Raw genomic sequence first — 22,122 nt, 5'->3', positions numbered from 1 at the left:
CACATGCATTTTTCAAAATAAGCTGGTAATGCAAGGCGTACAGAAGCTAAATAATGACTGAAATATTTGAGTTTAGGACAACTCTGACTACAGGTAACTCAAAATCAAGTACTCTTACTGGACCAATTTAGAGAATTTCAAAGTGCGGGACTAAAACGTGATCGTAAAAATGTGTTTGGCTAATTTAAAGAAAACACCCCGGATATTATTACTTGTGTATCCTTACGCCAACTTTGTATTTTATTCTGAAAAACGGATGTAGTCGCGTGTGTATCCTTGAACTGCCGTACGACGGGTGCGCTTCATCACCGGAAGAAGAAGAAGAAGCGTGGCAGGCAAGATGGTGGCGACCAGGAGAGGAGTGCGCCTGTCCTACCCAAATAAGACAAATGAGGACGCGTCCTCTGCTGTCCCGGTACGTACGGGAGACACATATATCCTAAAGCTTCGTGTGGGTAAAGAGATTCCTTTAAACTAAGCACCGGGACAACATAAAGCGCGTGGCGGCTCGATGAGTCGGTCCTTCCGCTGCTCACGTGGCTCCTGACGGCACAGCGATCTATGCGTTTAGTTTGTAAATATGTCGATAAGTTGACGTGAATGAAAACTAAACATTCAACAAGTAAATGGGCAGATAAACTTCCTGCATGTGTGTGTGTGTGTATGTATCTGTGTGTCCGTGTGTGCATGCATTTGCACCGAACATAAGCGATTTCATAATAAAGTTAACCGTAATAACATCATTGTATTTGTGTTTAGCCGATCAAGCAGAAAATAAATGAGTCATTATATTGACATAATCCTTCAAATCCCCAAGTAAAATAGTAAAAATTGATTTATTTCAGCTTACAACAAATCATTTTCTGCTTTTCTCGATGTAGTATGACCGCAAAGTGAAAGATTTGTAGCTGAACTGCAGCTTTGCTGCCAAAAGCGAGTTCATGAAGTCATCTAGGTGTTAAAAGCTGCAGTCAAACAAAGCTTAAGTGATTTAAAGATGGATGAACCTGAAAATGATGACTGATATCACTTAAGATAAGTAGCAGGACTGAAGGATTCTATCTGGTCTGACTGAACACTTAAATACGTACTAATCAATAACACTGATTGCTGTGTTGTTGTCACACAGGCCACTCCCTCTACAGGTCGAAGAACCAGAAGCACTAAGCCAGCAGAGAGCTCGGCCCAGCAAGCCTCGGTGGAGGAGACCAGCAGTCAGCCAGAAACAGAGCCAGGACCTGCAGCCTCCTCTCCCATCAGGGTTAGATGCACCAGAGCCTCCAGACTCCACAGCCCAGAGCTGCCCTGCTCTCACGCAGGCTCCGTCCACGAAGCCGACGTGTCAGACGAGGATTCTTGCTGCTCCGGGGTGTCTGAACCAGCAGTGACGCGCACCAGAGGACGGAGGAAACCAGCGTCCTCGACCAAGCAGGAAGACGGTGAGATATCTGAGGTGGAGTCGTGCTCTTCAGCGGTATCGGCCTCGAAAACGGACTGGAGTATTCGCCGGAGCGCAAGGAGGAAGAAGAGTTCTGACCCGGCTCCGGAGGAGGAAGATGATGAAGCCGTGGTGGTTATTGAGTCCAGCAGCTCTGCAGTGTCGCAGTCCCAAAGAAAAAGTCAAAGAAAATGCGCCCGGATGAGATCGTTAGGCAAACAGCAGACTGAGGACTCTGAGCTCTCAGACGCTGCTAGTTGTACATCCAGTGTCTCAGGGGTTGAAGTTTCTGGATCTGCCGTCCGTAGATCTACCAGACCTAGAAGGCTGACGCAGGCCCTCCTGTATCTGGACGAGGTCTCATCAGGCTCTCGCTCCCCTGCACCGGCTGGCCGACAGAGCAGAGCAGCTAGAGGCAAGGCAGCCGCCGCTAACGAGGCCCAATCATGTGAGTCAGACGGCTTTGAGTCCGGGCCCAGCATGACCCCTCGGAGGAGGACCAGAGCCATGGACTCTGACTCTGACCTGACTGATACACCCATGGGCAGCCCCTGCTCCGCACGAGGCCGAGGAACACCGTGCAGCAGCCGTACGGGCTCTGGGAGCAGCAGTCGAGCCGCCGGGTTGTCTCGGCTCAAGGCTAAGACGCTCAGAGTTGTTCTGGAGAAAAGCATCTCTGGAGCCCAACGAGTAGAGACAGGCGAGGTCGACTCCCAGGCTGGAGCCGTCGCGGAGTCTCTGTCTGAGCAGGGCGGGGCCTTAAATGACTCCAGGTTAGAAAGTACAGTGATGGCTGACCCAGAGTGCACTCTGCTGGAGGAAGATGAGACTTTTATATTGGTGGAAAGCGATGAAGAGGGCGGCGTTGATACCGACCTGACACCAGGCGAGGCCTCAGCAGTGGACAGTGGAGTGATTGAAGTGGGATACGGAGGGAGTGTGTCCATATCTGCGACTGCTGATGTGGAGATGTGTGAAGCTACGACTGCAAAGCCAACTGACAGCGCTCCACTTCCCTCAGCATCAGACGCTCCACACAAGGAAGAGGCTGTTAGTGAGGCTGTAGTGTCCGCCAGTGACCAGCAGGAGGAGCGGTCTGCTGAAAATAAAGACGGGAGCACCTCGGAGATGGAGCTGAACCAGGAAACGCAGCCGCCATCAGAGCCTTCAGGGCCTTCAGAGCTCCCCTCTCCCCAGTCACCTAAAGAAACTGTATGTGAGCAGGCAGTTACTCCTGAAGTCACAGAGGAGGAAAAGGAGAAGGAGGAGGAGCCGAAAGAGGAAGGCGAGGGCATTGAAGTCATCGAGGTGGACGACCAGCCATCAGTGGAGGACGAGCCGCCAGCGCCGCCGCAAGAGGAAGGTGAGGACATTGAAGTCATCGAGGTGGAGGACCACTCCTCACCGGAGGACGAGCCTTTGGGCGGAGATGTTGTGAAAATGCCACCTGGCGGGGAGGAGGAGATGGAGGTCAGTACTTCGGGTGGAGATGCTCAGCAGGTGGTCGAGTCCAGCGAGACGCCGGCTTCTCTCTCAGACACGTCCGAGGCGCCGGGCGAGACCATCCAGGTGACAAACCAGGAGAAGAGTGTGACAGTGGAGCCTGAGCCTGAAACACAACCTGAAGACTCAGCTGTGATCCAAGGTAGAGGCGTGATCAGCCTGCTGGAGAGCAGTGAGGATGAAGAGGAGGATGAGTCCGCTGAAGAGGAAGGGCGGGAAAGCTCTGGGGAGGAGGAAGAGGAGCGGGTGAAGCCTCAGGAGAAGAACGAAGAAGCAGGGACGTCGGTCGGCGGCCTGTTCATGATCGACACGCGGCCGGGCCAAGACGCCGACCAGCAGTACTACAAGGACGGGACAGAGCGGGACGCCAAGGGGGAGCAAGAGGAGCAGGACGAAGAGTTTGTGGATGAAGAGGGAGACGACGAAGAAGATGAAGACACACAACTCCTGTTTTACAGCCGAAATTCTCAGTTGTAAGTATTTGATAACTGTGTGTGTGTGTGTGTGTGTCCCATATATTTGTAATACCGATAGCCGCCATAATTCACACAAGAAATGTAAACGTTGAGGTTTCCTGGGGAACGATCTGTCTGTGTGACAGCTTAATGGCAGGGTGTACACGGGCGGCGTAACCACACATTCTTCCGACCCCTTCATCATCATCATCTTCATATTGTGTGCCAGGGTGAGAAACGAGTGGTGTCTGCACCTCCTGAGGAATTCTCTCTCTCCTATTTGTTTCAGGAAAGAGTTGTCCAGCCGTATTGACCCCGGCATCAGAGTGAAGGAGCTCGGGGGGCTGTATATCAATTTTGATGGCAAATCAAAGTCGGTCTCCCGTCAGCAGAAGGAAAAGAAGATCCAGGATGAGGTAGATAAGACATCATTCCCCTCCTTTTTGAAGGCATGAGGCAGAATGAGTAATGAAGCTTGTTTTGAGTTATGCAAGACCGAGAGACGAGTCAGGAGAGCAGTGCTGGTGTGTGTGTCTGCGGCGCTGTTGCAATCTTTCTTGCCGTCCACAGGTGATGAAGAAGAGCGTCGTCGGCCCAGACTTTGAGAAGAAGGACGCCGTGCCTCCATACAGCGAATCCAAGCAAGCCTTAAAGATGAAACGCAGAGTAAGTTTACACACTCCACTCCTCCTCCTGTGAGCCAAGGTGGAGATGCTGATACTGACAGAACCTGTCGTCATCTTCATCATCTTCATTTTCGCTGATATTCACAGGAGGAGCGCGGGAAGTCCACGGGAAGCGGCTGGTTCGACATGAAGGCGCCCGAGCTCACGCAGGAGCTGAAAGGAGATCTCCATGTGCTGAAGATGAGAAGCGCCCTGGATTCCAAGAGGTTCTACAAGAAGAACGACAGAGACGGATTCCCCAAGTATTTCCAGGTCGGTGACCACATCCAGCACATTCCTCACATAGATGGTGATACGTCCTGTGTACTGCAGCACTAACAGTGTGAGTGTGTATCCCGCAGGTTGGCACTGTGGTGGACAACCCAGCAGACTTCTATCATTCCCGAGTCCCCAAGAAGAACAGGAAGAGAACCATGGTGGAGGAGCTGCTGGCTGATGCTGAGTTCAGACAGTATGTTCACCTAGATCACCTATAGACAAATAGACAATGTATAAATACTTGGAAAACAAGTCACATAATGTTGATTAGGCTTCATATATGACAACACACACCAGGGTCAAGTTATAGAAAAAAAGAAAATACAAAAATAACCCCACAAGAACATTTTTGTTGCATATCTGCATAAACAACAGTATGTCATGGTGTTATACAACCAACCACACGTCTAAAATCTGTTGTTCTCTTCTCCCCAGGACCAACAAAAAGAAGTTCCAGCACATTGTATCTGAGAAAGCGGCACACGGAGCTGGCAGGAGGAACAAGAAGAATAGATTCCATAAGAAGTAAACTAGAGGACTTATGTGATGCAGTTCTCCATAGATGCTGCTGCTGTTTACGGCTCCCAATCCTCAACAGCAGGCTGCACGGGGACATAAACAGTGTTTGGCTAAGTGCAGCTTTGCTATATCCTCCTTATTGAAGACTCCATCTGCAGAGGCTGGTTTCAATTTAGGGGGAATATGTGGAGAAGCCGACTGTATAAAAAAAGATTATAAGGACTCATGACTGTAAACCATAAAAGGAAATGAAATTGTCCATTACTTTTTTTTACTCTATCAGTAAGCAGTGATGTTCATTCTTACTGCAGAGGAAATGGATACATTTTTATTCATGTCATATTTTCCACACATAAACAAACAATACAAATTATAATTTCTCTGGAATATTGACTTTGATTTTCCTGATTTAAGCACCACTTTTTATTTATGACATTATTTTTTACCTGCATTGTTTTCGGTAAATTTGGGGAAAAAGACATGAAAAATAAAGAATAGAATAATGAATAAAGAGTGGTAAGTGTTGAAGCACCTGTCAGGTTTGAACTAACACACAAGTGGCTTAAAGGATTCTAGTACAAGTGATTCAGAATAAAGACTTGATGAAATACTGTATGATGGAGACATGATGTCAAAGTGGAATAAAAATATATAAATCATTTAAATATAGAACTTCTCTTCATACCAACATTAAAATGAATACAATCTGAACTACGTACTGAACTTCTGCTAAAATCAACATTTAAAGGCACAACTCTTATTCTTATACTTCATATAATTTAAAGTTCTCCATAATACTGTAATATTTTAAAATGAACCTCTACATGCATTTTGAAATTGGCACAGTTCTCCCTCAACATGTCCATCAGGACACACACTGGGACTTCATACCCACAATGCACTGCACCTGCTCTGGGTTTCCTGTTTTGCAGTGCTGAAGATTAAAAACAGACTAAATGTCAAATTAAAATGAAGATAAAAATCAGTAGATTCTGCACATCAGTTCAGTTACTGCTGTACCGGCTGCTTAGGAAATACAGAAAGGCCTTCTAATTCAAATGAAACCTTCTCTGTATCGGTCAGGAGCTGTGCCAGAATCACAGTGTGAACCTGCAGCACCAACATGCTGCACCGAAATGTGGAGTTCACACTACTGAGATCTGTTTGTACTGTAAGTACAAACATGCTGTGTGTCACACAAACAACAGTTTTTGATGTGGAACTGAATGAGCGACTTCATTACTGTTAAGACTGAATTTCTTAGCGTCCTCTGCATTTCATTTGTTTCTCTTTACGTCTTGACTACCTATTGTATTTGGAGAGATGAGCCCTTAACTACTGCAGCTCACATCACACTGCATGTCTGTGTGACACACACACACACACACACACACACACAGTCGCTTTAATCCTGAGCCAATTTCACACTGCTTGGGAGAAATTAGACGTCGTCTCCATTTGGTTTCTCCAGCGGGTGTTTGAAAATGGCACAGCTGACAGGTGGGCGGTTGCTGCTGCCGCTGCGCTTTTGAACGTAACCCCTGAACGTTTGCTGCCTCTCAAAGGGTAATGACAACAGACGATAGTTTGAAACGTAAAGGAACATGAATGCAGAGTAGAGGAAGACGTGTGAGAATAAGAGCCTCTCTGAGTGTGTGAGTGTGTGAGTGTGGATCCGTTGGCACAGATGGAACATGGTTCATACTTGTGGAAGATCTGTGTGTCTAACTTTACTGTGGTAAAGGTCACTTGGCGGTTTGGGTCTGTGCGTCTCCAGAATCCTCTGGACTCGTCTGTGGATCTGCTCCCCATAGGACGGACCAGGCTGACGGGTCTGGAACCTGAGACAAACAGACGGGCAGAGTCACTGATCACACTGATCTCATCAACCACAACAGTGCAGCTCCATCTAGACACCGCCCCTTCTGTCCACTAGTCTGCGCTGTAGCCTAAGGTAAGGCGAGGCAGAACGAGGCACAGTGTGTCAGCTTGATGCTCATTTTATGTGAACTGGAAAAGAAAGTTTGAACCGTAAAGGACAAAACTTCCTCCATCAAAAAATGAGAATGGGATTGGTTCTGGCTCCTCTACATTCAACCCCAAGTGCCGACAAACACATAAAAAGAAAATTTCACAAGTGAGAGAAGTAGAGGCGCAAATGTCCATCAATACAGTATAAATGTATTCAGTCTGCAGGACGGCCACGGGCGCTCCTGAAATGAAAAAAAAAAAGGAAGACAGACACAACTAAAGAGCAATAAATTCCAGTATTGCCTCTTTATACACGTCTATTTGTTGGGAGTGGAGAGGTGACAACTGCTTGACTGACTGACTGCTGTGTGTGTGTGTGTGTGTGGCTCTCAGTGTGGGAATGGAAGCCTTTCATCCGTAATCAGATAAATTCGCTACCTGCTTCAAAAAGTCATCAAGGACAAATCACCCAGAGACATGAATAGAGTGAGACTTCAGGGTTTAGGGGACAAACTTGGCACTGGCATCTGTCATTTCCTTCACAGATCAAAGATTGCGCTAAGACGTGCCCCTCTGCCTGTCGGAGGGAATCTACAAAGGCCCACTCTAATCTCCCGCCCTGCAACTCCTGTCGCGTTTTCAATTGAGGGGAAAGTATCGTTCGTTTCCTACCATTTACTTTGCAGTTTAAGATTGTCTATTGATTTTAATGTTTACTTATGGACTGAGCAGAAGGGAAGGGATGGCAGAGCAAACAAACAAACAAAATGGAACATCGGGGCCCCATCAGTGTGTTTAACTCGCAGCCGTTGAGATCGATGACAAGGTCTCTGTGAATGTATTAGAGCGTGTGTTGGGTCAAATGCATCAGACTCCAGCTGAAACACAAATCAATACCATTTTCCTCTTTGTTTTCCCGTCTCTCTCTCTCCCCCTTTCTCTGTAATGAACAAACATGACAAGACATCAGCTTCCGTAATTTAAGAGGTGGAGGGGAATTCATCCTGCCTGTCGAGTATGATCAAAATTACAGATACGATGCGTGTCACTGTGCGCACACACTTGCCCACACAAACACACAGCGGGGGCCAGTGTGTGTGTGACTAACCTCTTATAAGAGCGCCATGTTGGCCGTATAATTGGAAAGTGGTACAGGTGCATCTTTGGCAGATAAGATCCCCTGAGCACACAGAGCTGATTTACAGATGAAAAGGACAAAATCACCACAAACAACACAAAAAAATGATCTTTTTGTTTGACAGGAGTGTGAGAAATTCTGTTGCTTTTGCAGAAAATGAAGCCTAATCCTTTTGAACATACGTGGATCTGTGAAGAGTCGGATGAAGCCAATTCAAAAGCAAAGTTGTGTGAATGTTAGAAAGTCATTAATTGGTTCAGGAGGGATTTCATACTGAGATTGACTGAAGAGACCCGGACTAAACAAGTTTAACAACATTCATTCAGGACAGAAGTGTGTCTATGGGCCTGGGGCGAGCTGAGCCTCACTGTGGTCCTGATCCTCTACTGGCTAAAGGACAGGAAGAGATCCATACAACCCCCCATGATATATAAATGTTGTATTATTGTCATTTGAACATATGGAACTATAGGGTGTGTATGTTGCATGTTGCAGGTTTCATTGCCTGTGGCTGAAGAATGTTTTTTCTGGGCAATCTTTTCAGTCCCCCAGATGCTTATGAGAGAAATTATGCATATACACACACGGCAAATACTACAGTATGTGTTTGTGCACCAGCAAACACACCTGACGCATGCGTTGGCAAACAGGATAATAAATAGTCTGATTAATAATAAATAAAAGTTGTTGGCTGAGCTGTCACACTCTGAATTCATCAGCCATGTTGGACTGTATGGCCTTGCTTTGCATTCATTCATGCAATTACATAGGACAAAGCAGCATGAGGTGTGTGTGTGTGTGTGTGTGTGTGTGTTGAGAGTGATAAGGCAGCATTCGCCCACACTGGGAGATCCTATTGAGATGGATCAGACTGCAAAGAACACCATATGCAGTGTGCTGCAGCTCTATTTGTTCAGTACACACACGTGGTTTGAGTACTAGGTGACTGAGAGTGACAAACTGCATTTGGAGGAGGTGCCAGTGACTCAAAAGTCTCAGGTGTCGTGTTTACTTTGAAGAGAAATCTAACTGGAGAGCAAAAATGATTTCATGGAAGCTATCAAGTCAGATATTTCTTCTAAATTGCACAGTGGCTCTCAATTGTGGTTCTTGGGACCCACAACAGTAGAAAGCTCACTTCATTATGAAGGCTGTGAAGCCAGCGTGTGTGAGAGAGAGAGAGAGCGAGAAGGAACACAGTATTTCTACCTACGTTGTGAAATATTTTCAACATTGTGAACCTGATTTCAACTCAGCTTGAACACTGTGTGTATCATTATTAAAATAACACAGTCACTTAAATCTTAGATGATTGAAGCATTGTAACGACTGGTTGCTAACCAAAGCACGACAAGTGGCTGTGGCCTGGCAACAGCTTCCAAAACTTTCAAACTTACCACCAGCTCAAATCTAATTGTCTAGATGCCAAGATATTACTTGCTTTTACTGGGGAAGGTCCAGAGTTCATTTCTCCAAATAAAAGTTAATAATCCTTCCTCCTCCAACACGTCTGAGAGAAATGAAGCAGCTGACCAGAGTTCGCTGACTCACTTTGATTCATCACATTTAGGCACATAGTTGAGGCTTCACTGTGACTGCAGAGTTATTACATTAAAACTCCTCTGGGTTTATTGGATGAATACGCTTCCTGACTACACTTTAACAACTAAAAGGTACATTCTGTGACTAATGCAACTGTAACTACTAACACAACCTTTAAATCTGGGGATGTTTGCATTCAACTTAAAGAGACAACAGATTAAAGGCTGGGACTTCAAGCCATGCACACATCTTATTTGGAAGATTCCGTTCCCATAAGCTCCACATGGCTGAGCTAAATGGTCAAAGATTGTGTTGTACCTTTCTCTGAGGGTGAGGCTGCTGAGCGTTAGAGGGGAGTGTGATGCAGTCAGAGGGCGGGGAGCTTGAACAGGGGCTCTCACAGGGGTCCTGATCTGTCCTTTGTGTTTGGACGGCGTCTCTGAGGATGAGCGGGCCCCCCCGAACCCAGGCTGCACCTGGAAGACATCACAGGGACGGCGGTGAGTGAACATGTGGATGTGAGACAGTTTGAGTTGTTTTCAAACTGAGAGTCACATACTGATAGAAGCAACATAGATTCCAGTAGAGAATCGTCCAAAATTCTGTTTCTGTGCCTCTTCTGCCTTTGGTGTGTGTGTGTGTGTGTTTGTGTATCATCATGTGACCCACCCCCTAATCAAAGGGGTGGGTGGCAGGAGCACATTTGTGTGACAACAGAGACAAAGGATTGACAGGGATGCGTGCCGCCTCGCTGTGTGTGTGCCCTTTTCAAAGTGTAAGCCTGTAATTATAGCAAATGTGTGTAACTCATGAAATTATCTGCACCGTTTCTCACACATTCCCAGTTTTCGTCTTATTACTTTTAATGGCTCAGCTCGAGGATTCCACAAAATTGTTCCAAACATTAATCACAAATAAGCATGAATAAATAAAACATTCTCTCCTCTCTGGAACTTTCTCTCTACCTCAGTTTAGTGAGAAGGAATGGATTAGTATGGGAGGGAACTTCATTAGTTCATCAAATAAACTGTTCATATTTTAACACAAAAAACAGAGGAGGAAATTCAAAAGTGTATTGTTTGGTTTGAGGTAATAATTATACTCACTTTGGCTTTGCTCGGTCTGTAACTCCCCGAGAGAGAAGAATCTAGAATGACAACGACAACTCAGAGTTACATGGCATAGAAAGGACCGACAAACACTTTGAAATCCAGATTTGACCTCCGCAGCATCCAAACAGCTCCACACAGGCCCCTTTATGTGCAAATAATGTCTTTAAGTGAATAAAGGTGTATGTATCAGTGTTTGCATGTGAAGAACGGATGAGGCCTACCAGCCTGATCGGCGATGAAGGTGACAGAGCGCCGGTGCACCGTAGCAAATTTGGGGGAGGACACAGGCTGACAGGAGGGAGTTCCCATCACGGAAGGGCCGGAGCAACCGGAGACCTTTAATAAAACACCACACAAAGATGAAGCTGCTGCCAGTAACAAAAGCAATAAAATAATGTTTATAACTGCGCTTCAGATAAGAAATACAGAACACAGCAGCTGGACCTGAACAGGAGAAAGGAGGTTTCTTTGGCTCTGTTTAGTGAAATAAGATAGCAACGCCATACATTCCCTCATTGTCACTCATTTCTCCCAGCCTGTGGTTGAATAAATAAGTCCATTGTGCCAAAAAACCCTTAAAGTCTGTCTGTGTACTTCAGCAGGAGGATCTGAATAAAGCTTCAGATAAACAAAAACACACTTCGGACAGAATAACAGCCAATGGCGTCTGAAGCCAAACAGCACTCAGGTTTATCTGCAGGACTGTGGTATTTGTTTCCACAGCACTCAAACATGTACGACATGATGCATTCACCGAGGGCCCCAGCTCCTTCATTAGGCCTTTATTTGTTAATTGCAGCTTGACTCTTAATTACCAGGGTTAATTGTAGCCAGCAGATTCCCTGGAGGTAAAGCAGAGTGGAGAAACGTTAACATCGAACAAACGCCTCCACTGCATTACAGCAAACACCGCTGATGCTCGGGACAAAATCCAACAACTCCAACAACTCCAACACACATAATCCTTTCTTTTTATAGCTGTTTGCTCAGGGACTTTGATAAGGACACCACAGGATTAACTAAAGGAGGAGAAGTACAGTTTGTGTCCTTTACAGTAAGCTTTTTTTAAAAACATATTCTAACCTCTTGCACCCATTAGTGTTCTGTTGTTAAAGTGGACCAAAGCTTAAGGGAACATTCAGGCTTCATCCTAATAAGGACGGGGACGGTCAGTTTAGCAGTAAAAGCTTTTTTTTAAAGTAAGAAATCAGCACTTAAAGCCAGAAACCGTCACTTCATATATTTCAAAGATGTTAAGCCACACAAATCCTTTCAATTGTCATAAAGAGAATGTTATTATTTTGTTTTCTCAACGTGCCGCTTCAGTGGATATGACTTCTTCAGTGGGAGTTGCTTCAGGCCGTATTTTTCATTTACTACTTCCACCTGAAACACCTGACGCTGCAGCCAGAGTCTGAGTAACGCCTCTTATGTTTCAGACTGCATCTCTTTATTACAGCGTGTATGAACCACGCCTGAGTCACATTTTGTTTGATCTCTGTGATAGTGAGACGGCTAACAAGAGGAGAAACAGTGCTAGTGTCACCAATCAGGCTTCTGTGCTGTGTATGTGCACCAAAGGTCAAAGGTGGTGCTTTTCTATTTACAAGTCCTATGATTGGTGTTTCACTTTGGTGTGTATCTAACATTACTGACCAAGAATGGCGGCTGGGTCTCTGTCTCTTTCCTGAAGTGATGCGGCCCCAGCTGGAGGTGGCTGAGCCTCTGCCTGGCGTCCTCTGACAGCTGGCACATCCTGCGGTGGGTGTACGGCGACGGAGCTCGAGCCACGGACGCAACCGTGGGCTGCTGGTAGCCGGTGATTGTGGCGATCTCGCCGGCATTCTGAGGTTTTCTCTTCCCGTTGCGCAGAGAGCTGTGCAACGGCGCAGAGGGAGAAAGCCTGGGTGATGATGATGATGTGACGTCTGTAATGCCCGCCTCATTGCTCCGCTTTTCCTTCCCGCTCTCCAAAGAAATACATTTCCCATCAGCCAGTATTGAGGAATGTGGTCTGAATGGCGATGGAGATTTGGATGATGGAAACATTTTTGGAGATTGAGACAGCTTCACTGGAGAAACACAAGACTAAGACACGAGAGAGAGAGAGAGAGAGAGAGAGAGAGAGAGAGAGAGAGAGAGAGAGAGAGAGAGAGAGAGAGAGAGAGAGAGAGGACATGGTCTCCATTTAGAGCCCACATTTCTCTGCAGACTACGAAGTTGTTCCCTTGCAGAAGCGTCGTCAGCCATTTTAGCTTTTAAGGCCAATTGCGCTCGCTCTGAATACAGACCTGAACTCCCGGGACAAAACTACAACACCATCAGCTAAACCATTTAGTTAAAATGTTACTGTACAACAACACTGCATCCTGCACAGCTGGGCAGAATGATTTCAATAACTCTAATGTCCACTAACATCGTCCTCAGATGCAATATCCCACTTCCTGTGGGGAATGCCAACAGGGGATAAATGAGTTAAGAAAAAATGTTAATTGCATTTGATGGCCATCTCGAGTGTAATATGATAAAAGAGGCATTACCTGGCTGTAAAACAAAGATAATCTAAATGCTAATTAGAGAAATTTCACAACATTAAAACTTTTTTTTTTTTAAAGTGAGTAATGAATAAATACCGGTTGAGGTTGACATTTCAGAATGAGCTGATTTAATGGAATTAGACAATGTAAGGCCACTCATATCCTCTGATGCTCCCCTGTGTGTGTGTGTGTGTGTTATACTGTGAGTGAGAGACAGGCAGTCACTTCTCCTGAAAGGCTAGAACAAAAATGACTTGGGAGATGTAAAGAATGACAGTTAATGAGAGAAAACAGCTACACACAGGCCCGAGCGCCGCATATAATGGCTTTGAGTGAATGAAAGTAGAGAGAACGTGAAGATGGGAGGCAGGCGGAGGAGGAGGAGGAGGAGGAGAGAGGGGAAGATTCTCCCGGAGATTGAGTGTGCATTCATTACTACAGATCCATAGGTTTGCTGGAAGTTGCTATCATTCTAAATCTCTATTAAAGCAGAACACAGTTTGGCAGCTGGGCAGGCAGACACTCTGGGAAATGCCTATACTGAGGAGCCATTAGGGGAGAGAAAATGGAGAAATTCTACTGTCTGACAGCCACAGCGGTGCTCTGATCCAAACATCCCCCTAAGGGGCCAGGAGACGATACTGACAATCTGCCTGGCTGCCAATGACATCCCATTAAACCAAACAGCTTTGCTTAGGTTACTGCACCTGTGAAATGCATGGTAGTGTTTTGGCACAACACGCTGCGAGATGATGCATCATAAGCTGCTGAAGTTTGGGCGAGATTTTCCGTCCAGCTTGTTTCCTTTTAGCCAACATTCTCTTTTGGTCTATAATTGAAAGAATATGCAACACTCTGCCTTCCTAATGCCCATCTGTTGAGCAGTCTCTTTCCACATCACACACACACGCACACGCACACACACACACACACACACATACACGCATACACACATAAGGCTATCGGTGGATTGAAATGATGGCAATGTTAGATTGAAAAATACATAATAAGTATAAATAAATAAATGTAAATATAGAAATGCACTCAGAGAGACGCTGCATGTTTAGCAGCTTTACTGCAGCAGCTTCAGAAGCTACTGACAAAATGTCACTGTTGTTGTTGTTAGAGTCTTTTTTGGATTTGATTCCAGAGCAAATGTGCACAGAATTTGGGAGATGTTGCACTTTTTGCAGAATGAGGCTCGTCCAGCCACATTTGGCAGCAAATTGTGGCAAAAACGGTAAGAAATATCCGTGACTTTTATCCAGCTTGGTCTAGAAATCCTACATGCACTAATGTAGAACAATAGAGCTAAAATTGTAGAAGGAGAAACAAAACAGATACAGTCTAGAGATGGTAAGCTATGATATCCGTAGGTGAACACCAGTTACCCTTTAAATACACAAGGACACAGTGAGAGAGGTGTGTGTGTGAGTGTGTAAGCCTAAGTCTGGACTGCTAAAGTGAAAAACTGACCGTCTGCTTCTTTGACAAAAAAACAGTGGAAACTCTGGGCGAGCAGGAGATTGGTGAGGGGTCTGGCTATCAGAGCTGCAGATCTGTTTCCCCATAATTACATTCACAAGGAGAGAACAGACACCCTTGAAACACTACCAGGATGGATGGATAGATGCAGTAGCCATGGCAACAATAGAACGTAGGTATCCTTAGTGGAAAAAGACAAATTTGATGGAGAGTGATACTACTCATTAGAGCCCTCTATAGACGAGTCTCCACCGTGTTCCGTCTCAGCCCCGCTGTGAACGGGCGGACAGGTTGATGTGAATTTCAGTTTACAGTTTAGTTTACAAAGTGACACTTTGCCACACATTTTTACTGCTTCTTTTTTACCCTGGCTGCTTTGAAACCCCACTGAAAGGCCGCAGAGGCACAGGAAATGTATTCATGAGACGCAACGAGACGAGATACGTGAACGTGACAACACACTCACGGGTGAGACGGCCCGGCTGTCCGTCCCGTCGCTCTCCTCGATGACTGACGTGGTAGTGAAGTCCACTTTGGGAGAGACGCCCTGGGGACAAACAGAACAAGGAGACAAAGACAAAGGGACAAATAACAGCGTTGCTTTGAACATCAATTTCATAAATGTTCAACCGCCGGTGTGCTCGAAAAAAAACACACACATTGTAGAGAGAGAGAAAGGCTGCGGTGATGTTTAAATAACATGGCATTTGGGAGCGAGACATCTAAATTGCTATGTAGCCTTCAAACACAAACATGTAAAAAAAGGCAGAATGGTGTTTAAAGATATTTAAAAATGCCTGCGAGCTGCTCAGAGGACAAGCAGCACAAAGGAGAGACAACAGATGAAACACACATTGATGATGAAATGAAAAGAGTGAATAGGCAAAAAGAGAAAGGGGGCCTGTAAAATGGCACAAGTTGTTTATCTGAGGTTTTTTGTTTTGTATATGTAGCAACCATAGAAAGGACAGTTTAGTGAGCTCTGTGATGAAAATGCGTTCCTTTGTGAAGGAACTTGGCTTTTTGTAAGCCGAGGCCATGCGTGAATTGAAGTGGTCATCTTGGTGTTGACGGGTATCATGTGCACACACTCACACACTCACACACTCTCACACACACACTGGTGGACATGAGGAGGGGGCTCACTTATGGAGACACGCAGTAACTCTGCTGCTCTTTTTGCGAAGGAGTTGCACATGTGTAATAGTTAATCAAGATGGATCGCACGGTAGGCCAAGTTATAAACCAATCATCTCACAGGAAACCCCCCCCCACATTGTAACCCCCCCCACCCCCCCAGCCAATTTAAGTGTGCCCTTTGAATTTGCTCTATGGAGGATGACACGTTTTACCTGAGAAAAGAAAGGAAAATAATGAATGAAAAGCAGCCTACAGGGAGGGAGGAGGTCCTCTTCATCAGTATCTCTCTCTCTGACGCTCCTTGTTTGGAGCTCAATGTGGGGCGAGGATACAGGAAGTCTCTGGTGCTGTCCTCCATCGTGGCTAAGATCTCCCCCTCTGAAACCAAAGGCAAACAAAAACAAGTTTAAGTCTGGCGTATTTTGGCTGAATGACTGAATAAGCCCATATGGCCTCATCAAAGAGCTTACCTGGAGGCACCAGCTGAATCAGCTCAAAAGATGTGGTGTCAGCTGAGGGGAGAGAAAACACAAATAGCCTGTGAGCTGATGATCAGTATCACAGCTAATAGCTACAAGCACGCAGACGGCAAACGGTTGGGGACAAGAGAGGAGGAGGCGAATCCCAGGAGGGTGTTTACCTTGAAGGAGGTCAGCCACATCAGCGGGGTCAAAAACGCCGGGGAAACTCTGGCCAGACAGAGGGAGGACAGACACAGCAGATCGATACTTATAACAAGATGAGACGGACAGCCTGCTCCTCCGTCTCTGTCCTCCTCCGTCTCACAACAAACCCCATCTGTGCTGGGAGACTGGAAGACTTAATGGGAAAATAATCTCCAAACACCAGAGGAAGGATTAATATACAGGAAAGAGACTTTAGGTAGATGTGCATTAAAGCACATGAGGCTTCAGTTGTTGCTGAATGATATTTAAACAGAAAAAATTAGAGGAAACAAAGAGTGACCGAGGAAAAGTGTTAAGACTAAAGACACTAACGTCTCATTCCATTAAACACATTTCCTTTATTCCTCTGTTACATCCTTTTACTGCGTCTCTTCCAAACATCCAATGCAGGCACTAAGTAGGATTGTCACCATTAATCAATTATAATCGCCTACAAGCTTTAAAAATAGCGGATTACTCATAATAGATCACATGCACAGACGCATGCACCTGGCCTGCCACCAGGCTAAGCTACGTTAACTTAGGCAGCGTGACAGAACACAACCAGGCAGAAACAACAAAGTCCTATTGCAACAAAAACAACTCTCACTCCATCTGGCAACCTTATTCTCCACGGTGCCTAAGTGTTCTTTAATGTGTTTGGTGAATTACGGTGCCTTCAAGTACAAATGGGGAGTCTGTTTTTTGTTTTTGTAAGTTGTTGTTTTGTTTTCTTCTTCTTGACTTTCTTGCGAGGACGCTTTATACATACATGTATGTTCCTCTCACCTTGATGAAGACCATTTTGTGATGGAAGAGTAAAGGGAAGGCAGGAGGCAGGAAGCGGGTCTTCTTGTACTGACCCAGGATGCACACACTCAGGTAAACGTTGTGTTTGTGGGGCAGCAGCACTCCTGGACATGAGACCTGGACAACACACAGTCTCATGTTTGCATTGATCCCTAATAGCTTCTGCATTCTTTCCTTTCACGGAAATGTGCACCACATCATACAACATCTCATTATATGGCAGAGACTGAAGGAGTCTGTATCTTATCAGGATGTTTTAGTTAAAAATGCAAACTGAAACTAATCAAGCTTACAAATAATATAAATAATAATATAAAACTAAACTGAAATGTAAACAATGTGTAAAAATATAAAAATATGTCTGAGGGCAAATTATAACCAGGAGCAACTTTTAGCGTCTGTAGTAAAATTTCTGTAAGCTTCCTGAGTTCTGATTTGATTTCAGCCCTCATCATCATCATCACTGTATCGAATCTGACGTGTACAGGCAGCGACCGCCGCCTATCACAAACCGTTACGCTCATGAAGTTATTAGCCAGTAAATCACGTCCCTCGTCACCCAAACCTGCGCCTTACAACCTTAATCCGTGTTTGTCAGATTAACAGCGGAGTTTGAGAGTTTGTTTAACCCGCGGACAAACATGGAGGAGGGAGGGGGGGAGGAGAGCCGGTGTCGCGCGCGCCGCTAGCTAGCTAACTAGAGGCACAATTCCAGAGAAACAGCAATGGCGCACTTACTGACTGAATGTCCAAATGAACGACGCATTTCAGACACTTTTGGTGCACTTTAGGTGAGAGAGGCTTCTTCTTCTTCAGCGGGGCCATTCCTTCCTTTGCAAAATTCGTTGTCATAGACGCCACAACAAGAACACCAACAAGATAGCGGATGTCCCGTCACGTGACCCACGAATCAAAGCTCCCTCGCGCTCTGTGTTATTAAACTGAATAAAAAAAGGAACAAAAATAGAGACTTAAGGCTTAAAATATAAAATTGGAGACATGAAAAAACACTTAAAACGAACATAAAATAAAAATAAAAGTGCTGGACAGAGTATAAATCTCTCTTTCTATTTGCGTGTGTGTGTGTGTGTGCGTGTGTGTATGTTATCCTGCCAGAATTCAGTTTTTTGACTCGTCTCCGATGGCAATTTGCATTTTTGTGTGAGTTCTTTTTATGGATTTTGGTGTCCAAGTCCAAGAGTATTTGATGGAATTTTGTGGAGTATTCTTTGCCCGACAGGTGAAAATTTGGAACATTCCAGAAGGAAACGCTCCTCTGTCTCCTCACAGCTGTGGTGTGACATGGTGGCAGAATCCCTGGCGTTTGGGGAGCCATGATTTCTCGTTCTTGTCAGTTTCTATTGCCAGGCTGTCACAAGCTGAGTCAGTGCGATGGTTAATATCCGTCACCGTGTTCAGGCAGGTTGCAGTCGGCTCTGCACTTGTGTTTGTCTTTGTTCCAGTGCATCGTGTAATTGTGCAGTTGTCAGTCTGTTTCTGAATGAGGGGACTTGTCTCCAGGTGGTGCAGGGCCTGCTGGTGGTAAGGTTCAGGGGTTGATTTTGTATCTATTAAAGCTGGAGTTTCGATGTACGATGTACTCCATGATTTGTTTGGACAATAAAGATGTTTTCTTACTGTAAAGTCAAATTGGTTGGATGACCTGGGACCCTGTGTGAAGCCTCTAAAAGCATAAAGCATAACAGTTCTATCAGGGAATCCAAAGATGCATTTAGTTTTTATTGTGGTGTTCATAACTTCTTTGTGCTGTTGAAGTAAAAGCTTTCGTTCTAGTTCATGTTCAAGTTCTAGCTCAGACATCAATGACAACAACTTTGCAAAATCGCCGGAGTACTTTAAAATGTCTAAAAAGTCACCTCTTGCTCTCTCTCTTCCTCACACACACACTCTCTCTCTCATTAATCTCAACACACATTTGTATGAAAGTGCCCTTAAATCTGTAAAACCACATACAATCTTCATATTCTCATTCATCAGTGCATGCTCAGTAACATTATAAATAAACACAGATGTGCGCACTAACTTCCATACAGCTGGACAGACTTATCAAAATGTTCTTTTATACACACGTCATCAGTCTCTGTATTGCTGTGTCGAAACATTAAATCACTAATTATAATACCAACAGAGATAATAACACCAATAAAGTCATAAAGCAAGTCAATAACGACAGGGCAGCGTGCTTATTTACAACCGTGTAAACAACTTCATCTCACTCCATGTATCTTAATGAAAAGCCAAAGGATGTGCAGAGGGGGAGGCCTGGTGAGGAGTCGGGGAGGGTTAATGACGCCTCCCTTTGACATCCCATAGCACTAAATAACACAGGAGGAAACTTGTTCTGGTTTTGCTGCAGTGGATACCAGCCAGTCCTCCATCATAAGTCTGTCAAATGCGGAAATAACTCTTTATAGCCGGTGGAGATGTGGAGGTTCTAAAGGCAATGAAGCATGAAGGATCCTCCTGCTACGCTGCTTTAAATTTTATACGTGTTCGCCTTGTCTGTCTGTCCATCTGCCCCTCTAGTGCCTGGCTCCTCCTTGGCTCTTCTTCTCTTTCTCTCGCTCTGTTGTGTCTCTGTTGACCGCGTTGTTCTTGCCGTTGCTGCTGCTTTTCTGGGATAACACCTCAGCACTGGTGGCACACACACAAATAGACACACACGTAAGGGATTTAAAGGATGAAACGCTTGTGATAAATAGCAAAAATATTAGTGTGAGTGACTTAATTGAATACTTATCTGTTGACAGGGCCATACCTTTGAATTTGAGTTGGTCTGCTGTCATTGATGAGGTTGTTGAGTTTGTAGTAATCCAGGAAGGTTCGAGCCACGTTCCTGCCCAGTTTCATGTCTGAGATCGGGGGAGTTAAAGCTCATCGTTTAGGGACAAACTGCAGTAAACACACCTCAAAATAACTCCAAGAAGGAATTAAAGATACTACAGCAGATGCACACCTCAAAGAGCGACACTGAGGGTGAAACATTCAGAGACACTCCAGAGATTTAGAATGTTGAATGTCTGTGATGTATATCCAACATGACATGCTGAAGCCACTAAATCGTTACTTAGATTCTGCACACGTATAACATAAAGTGATGAAAAAAAAAGGGACTTGGTGTTCCTTCTGTCAGCGGCGACATCAGCCCGGTGAAGTACAGTAAATAACTAAGGAGCGGCGCCTGGAGAAATGGCCGGCGTAAATCCTCAAGGTACAACACACTGCGTTCTGCATTAAGCGAGGCTAAATCAACTGCATTTCACTCACGTCAGCCAAATGCATGATGCTGGCATGAATCACACAACAGCAATTACTTACAGCCGAGGCCTTATTTAAATTCAGAGGTGAACGCACACATCATGGCCTGCCCGCTCGCCCCGCGCTACATTAGGGATAATATCAATAACTTCAGCGCTTTTATAAAACAGCCAACCCTCTATGAGTGCTGTTGCTAAGCCTGTGATCATTAGGCTACCAGGGCAAGTAATGATGACAATCTGCTTCAGATAATGAAGAAGTGGAGAAATTGCAGAATACTAATGATGTTCTCCATCACGGCGAGGGAGGATTTGGCAAATACAGATAAAGAACAATGCAGCTAAGAGGAGTGAATTCCACGCCGTCGCCGAGGGATGAGTGGCATGACGGATGCCCGCCAATATCCATCTGCCAATCCATCTATCCTCTCTTCCCGACGCCCATTCCATCCCTATTCCATCATCATCATCCATCTACATGATCGCTCCGTCCATACATACATTGATTCCATCACAAAACCGCATTGATGTCTTGCTAGACGACGCCATTCTTCACCAGGTTCAAGCAGGACGGAGACACAATCAGTCACTTTCCCGTGTCATTACCTTGTTGATACTCTGATAACAGCGTGTCATCCATTGGACTGTCCATCTGTCACACTGTGTGATTGAACCGACTGGCGGACTAAGATTGAAGAGCACACACACACACACACAAACTGGTGGAAGGGTAAGGCTGGGAAGTTAGGCGGGTGTGTGAACATGTGAGAGAGGCCCTCAGTCTGGAGTTTGTCACCTTGGCCCATGAGAGAGTATCTTTCCTCGTGTTGTCTCTGTAGAACTCCATTCTTCACCCAGCAGGCTGATGGCAACTCTCTCCACATGAGTCCAGAGTTTGTGTCTATGCCCCATCTGGCTGTTTGTCTGTGAGTCCTGCATCAGGCCTGGCTCGCTGTGAGTGAGTGAACATGTGTGTGTGTGTGTGTGTGTGTGTTTAGGGGCCGCGTGGTCTGTCTCATCTGATTACAATCAGACGATACTGATTAGACTACAGATGAGAAAACTAATCCTTCTTCATGTTGCTTTTACGCTCTGATTCGTGCCGGAGCTTCCTTCTAAAACCTGGATGAGGTGAAATAAGAGCAGTCATGAATCTACGGCTCATTTGTCAGAGTTAATACACACTGGCACGCACACACCCACACACACGCACACACACGCACACACATGCTGGACGTGTACCCTTGACATCTTCATTCTGACCTCGGGAAAGTTTGCGGTGTTTTCCTCCCTTTCTCTTTCATCAGCAGAGCTCCACGCCAGTCCTGAGTTCTTTTGGCGAGGCACGCTCGGCGACTAAAATATCTCAAGGACCCCACCGTGCGCAGATGGCCTCTCAGCTTGGCTTGTCACGACTCGCTGTCTATTACAGGAGGTTTCGTGATGGACGGTCAGCTTCTGAAGGAGAACTCCATCCGTGGGGCGAATGACCGGAGACACAGAGGATGCCCTAACCGGTGCTGTCTGGCGTGTTGCCGGGGGAAACCGCAGGGTCTGGAGCAAGACTGCTGCTGTAGCAGGAAGT

At 45.5% G+C, this 22,122-nt stretch overlaps 3 protein-coding genes across 3 annotated transcripts in view; 1 reads left to right on the top strand and 2 right to left on the bottom strand.

The window, feature by feature from the left end:
* The first annotated feature begins 306 nt into the window (after positions 1–306).
* On the top strand, positions 307–5,518 carry dnttip2 (deoxynucleotidyltransferase, terminal, interacting protein 2). Its single transcript, XM_076153249.1, has 7 exons — positions 307–415; positions 1,130–3,414; positions 3,686–3,812; positions 3,967–4,062; positions 4,170–4,334; positions 4,424–4,533; positions 4,776–5,518. The coding sequence occupies exons 1-7, from the start codon at positions 341–343 to the stop codon at positions 4,867–4,869; spliced, it is 2,952 nt and encodes a 983-aa protein (XP_076009364.1). The 5' UTR covers positions 307–340; the 3' UTR covers positions 4,870–5,518.
* On the bottom strand, positions 5,213–18,130 carry spata6 (spermatogenesis associated 6). Its single transcript, XM_076153250.1, has 11 exons — positions 17,998–18,130; positions 17,239–17,376; positions 16,425–16,473; positions 16,255–16,296; positions 16,038–16,162; positions 15,111–15,191; positions 12,279–12,710; positions 10,844–10,958; positions 10,617–10,657; positions 9,829–9,986; positions 5,213–6,700 (listed from the first exon to the last, which is right to left on the bottom strand). Exons 1-11 carry the CDS (start codon positions 18,109–18,111, stop codon positions 6,559–6,561), a joined length of 1,437 nt encoding a protein of 478 aa, XP_076009365.1. The 5' UTR covers positions 18,112–18,130; the 3' UTR covers positions 5,213–6,558.
* A 1,281-nt stretch (positions 18,131–19,411) lies between these two features.
* Positions 19,412–22,122, bottom strand: part of agbl4 (AGBL carboxypeptidase 4) — a 215,423-nt gene continuing 212,712 nt past the window's right edge. Inside the window, exons 12-13 of the mRNA XM_076153079.1 lie at positions 20,039–20,132; positions 19,412–19,914 (exon numbers count right to left, since the gene is read on the bottom strand). Coding sequence (XP_076009194.1) covers positions 19,803–19,914; positions 20,039–20,132 — 206 coding nt within the window. The 3' untranslated portion in view covers positions 19,412–19,802. The remainder of the gene's footprint in view (positions 19,915–20,038; positions 20,133–22,122) is intronic.

The sequence above is a fragment of the Genypterus blacodes genome, unplaced genomic scaffold, assembly GCF_046128005.1.
Source record: "Genypterus blacodes isolate CSIRO-AG114 ecotype Tasmania unplaced genomic scaffold, CSIRO-AGI_Gbla_v1 ptg000058l_1, whole genome shotgun sequence".
Classification (NCBI taxonomy): domain Eukaryota; kingdom Metazoa; phylum Chordata; class Actinopteri; order Ophidiiformes; family Ophidiidae; genus Genypterus; species Genypterus blacodes.
This window is presented reverse-complemented; position numbering and strand designations above follow the sequence as displayed.

Coding starts and splice junctions, on each gene's coding strand:
- dnttip2 (XM_076153249.1), top strand. CDS start 341: ATGGTGGCGACCAGGAGAGGAGTGCGCCTGTCCTACCCAAATAAGACA. Junction 3,813..3,966: donor AAAAGAAGATCCAGGATGAG/GTAGATAAGACA, acceptor TGCCGTCCACAG/GTGATGAAGAAGAGCGTCGT. Junction 4,534..4,775: donor GCTGATGCTGAGTTCAGACA/GTATGTTCACCT, acceptor TCTTCTCCCCAG/GACCAACAAAAAGAAGTTCC.
- spata6 (XM_076153250.1), bottom strand. CDS start 18,111: ATGACAACGAATTTTGCAAAGGAAGGAATGGCCCCGCTGAAGAAGAAG. Junction 16,163..16,254: donor GATTCAGCTGGTGCCTCCAG/GTAAGCTCTTTG, acceptor CTTTGGTTTCAG/AGGGGGAGATCTTAGCCACG. Junction 10,658..10,843: donor CTTCATCGCCGATCAGGCTG/GTAGGCCTCATC, acceptor TTGTCATTCTAG/ATTCTTCTCTCTCGGGGAGT.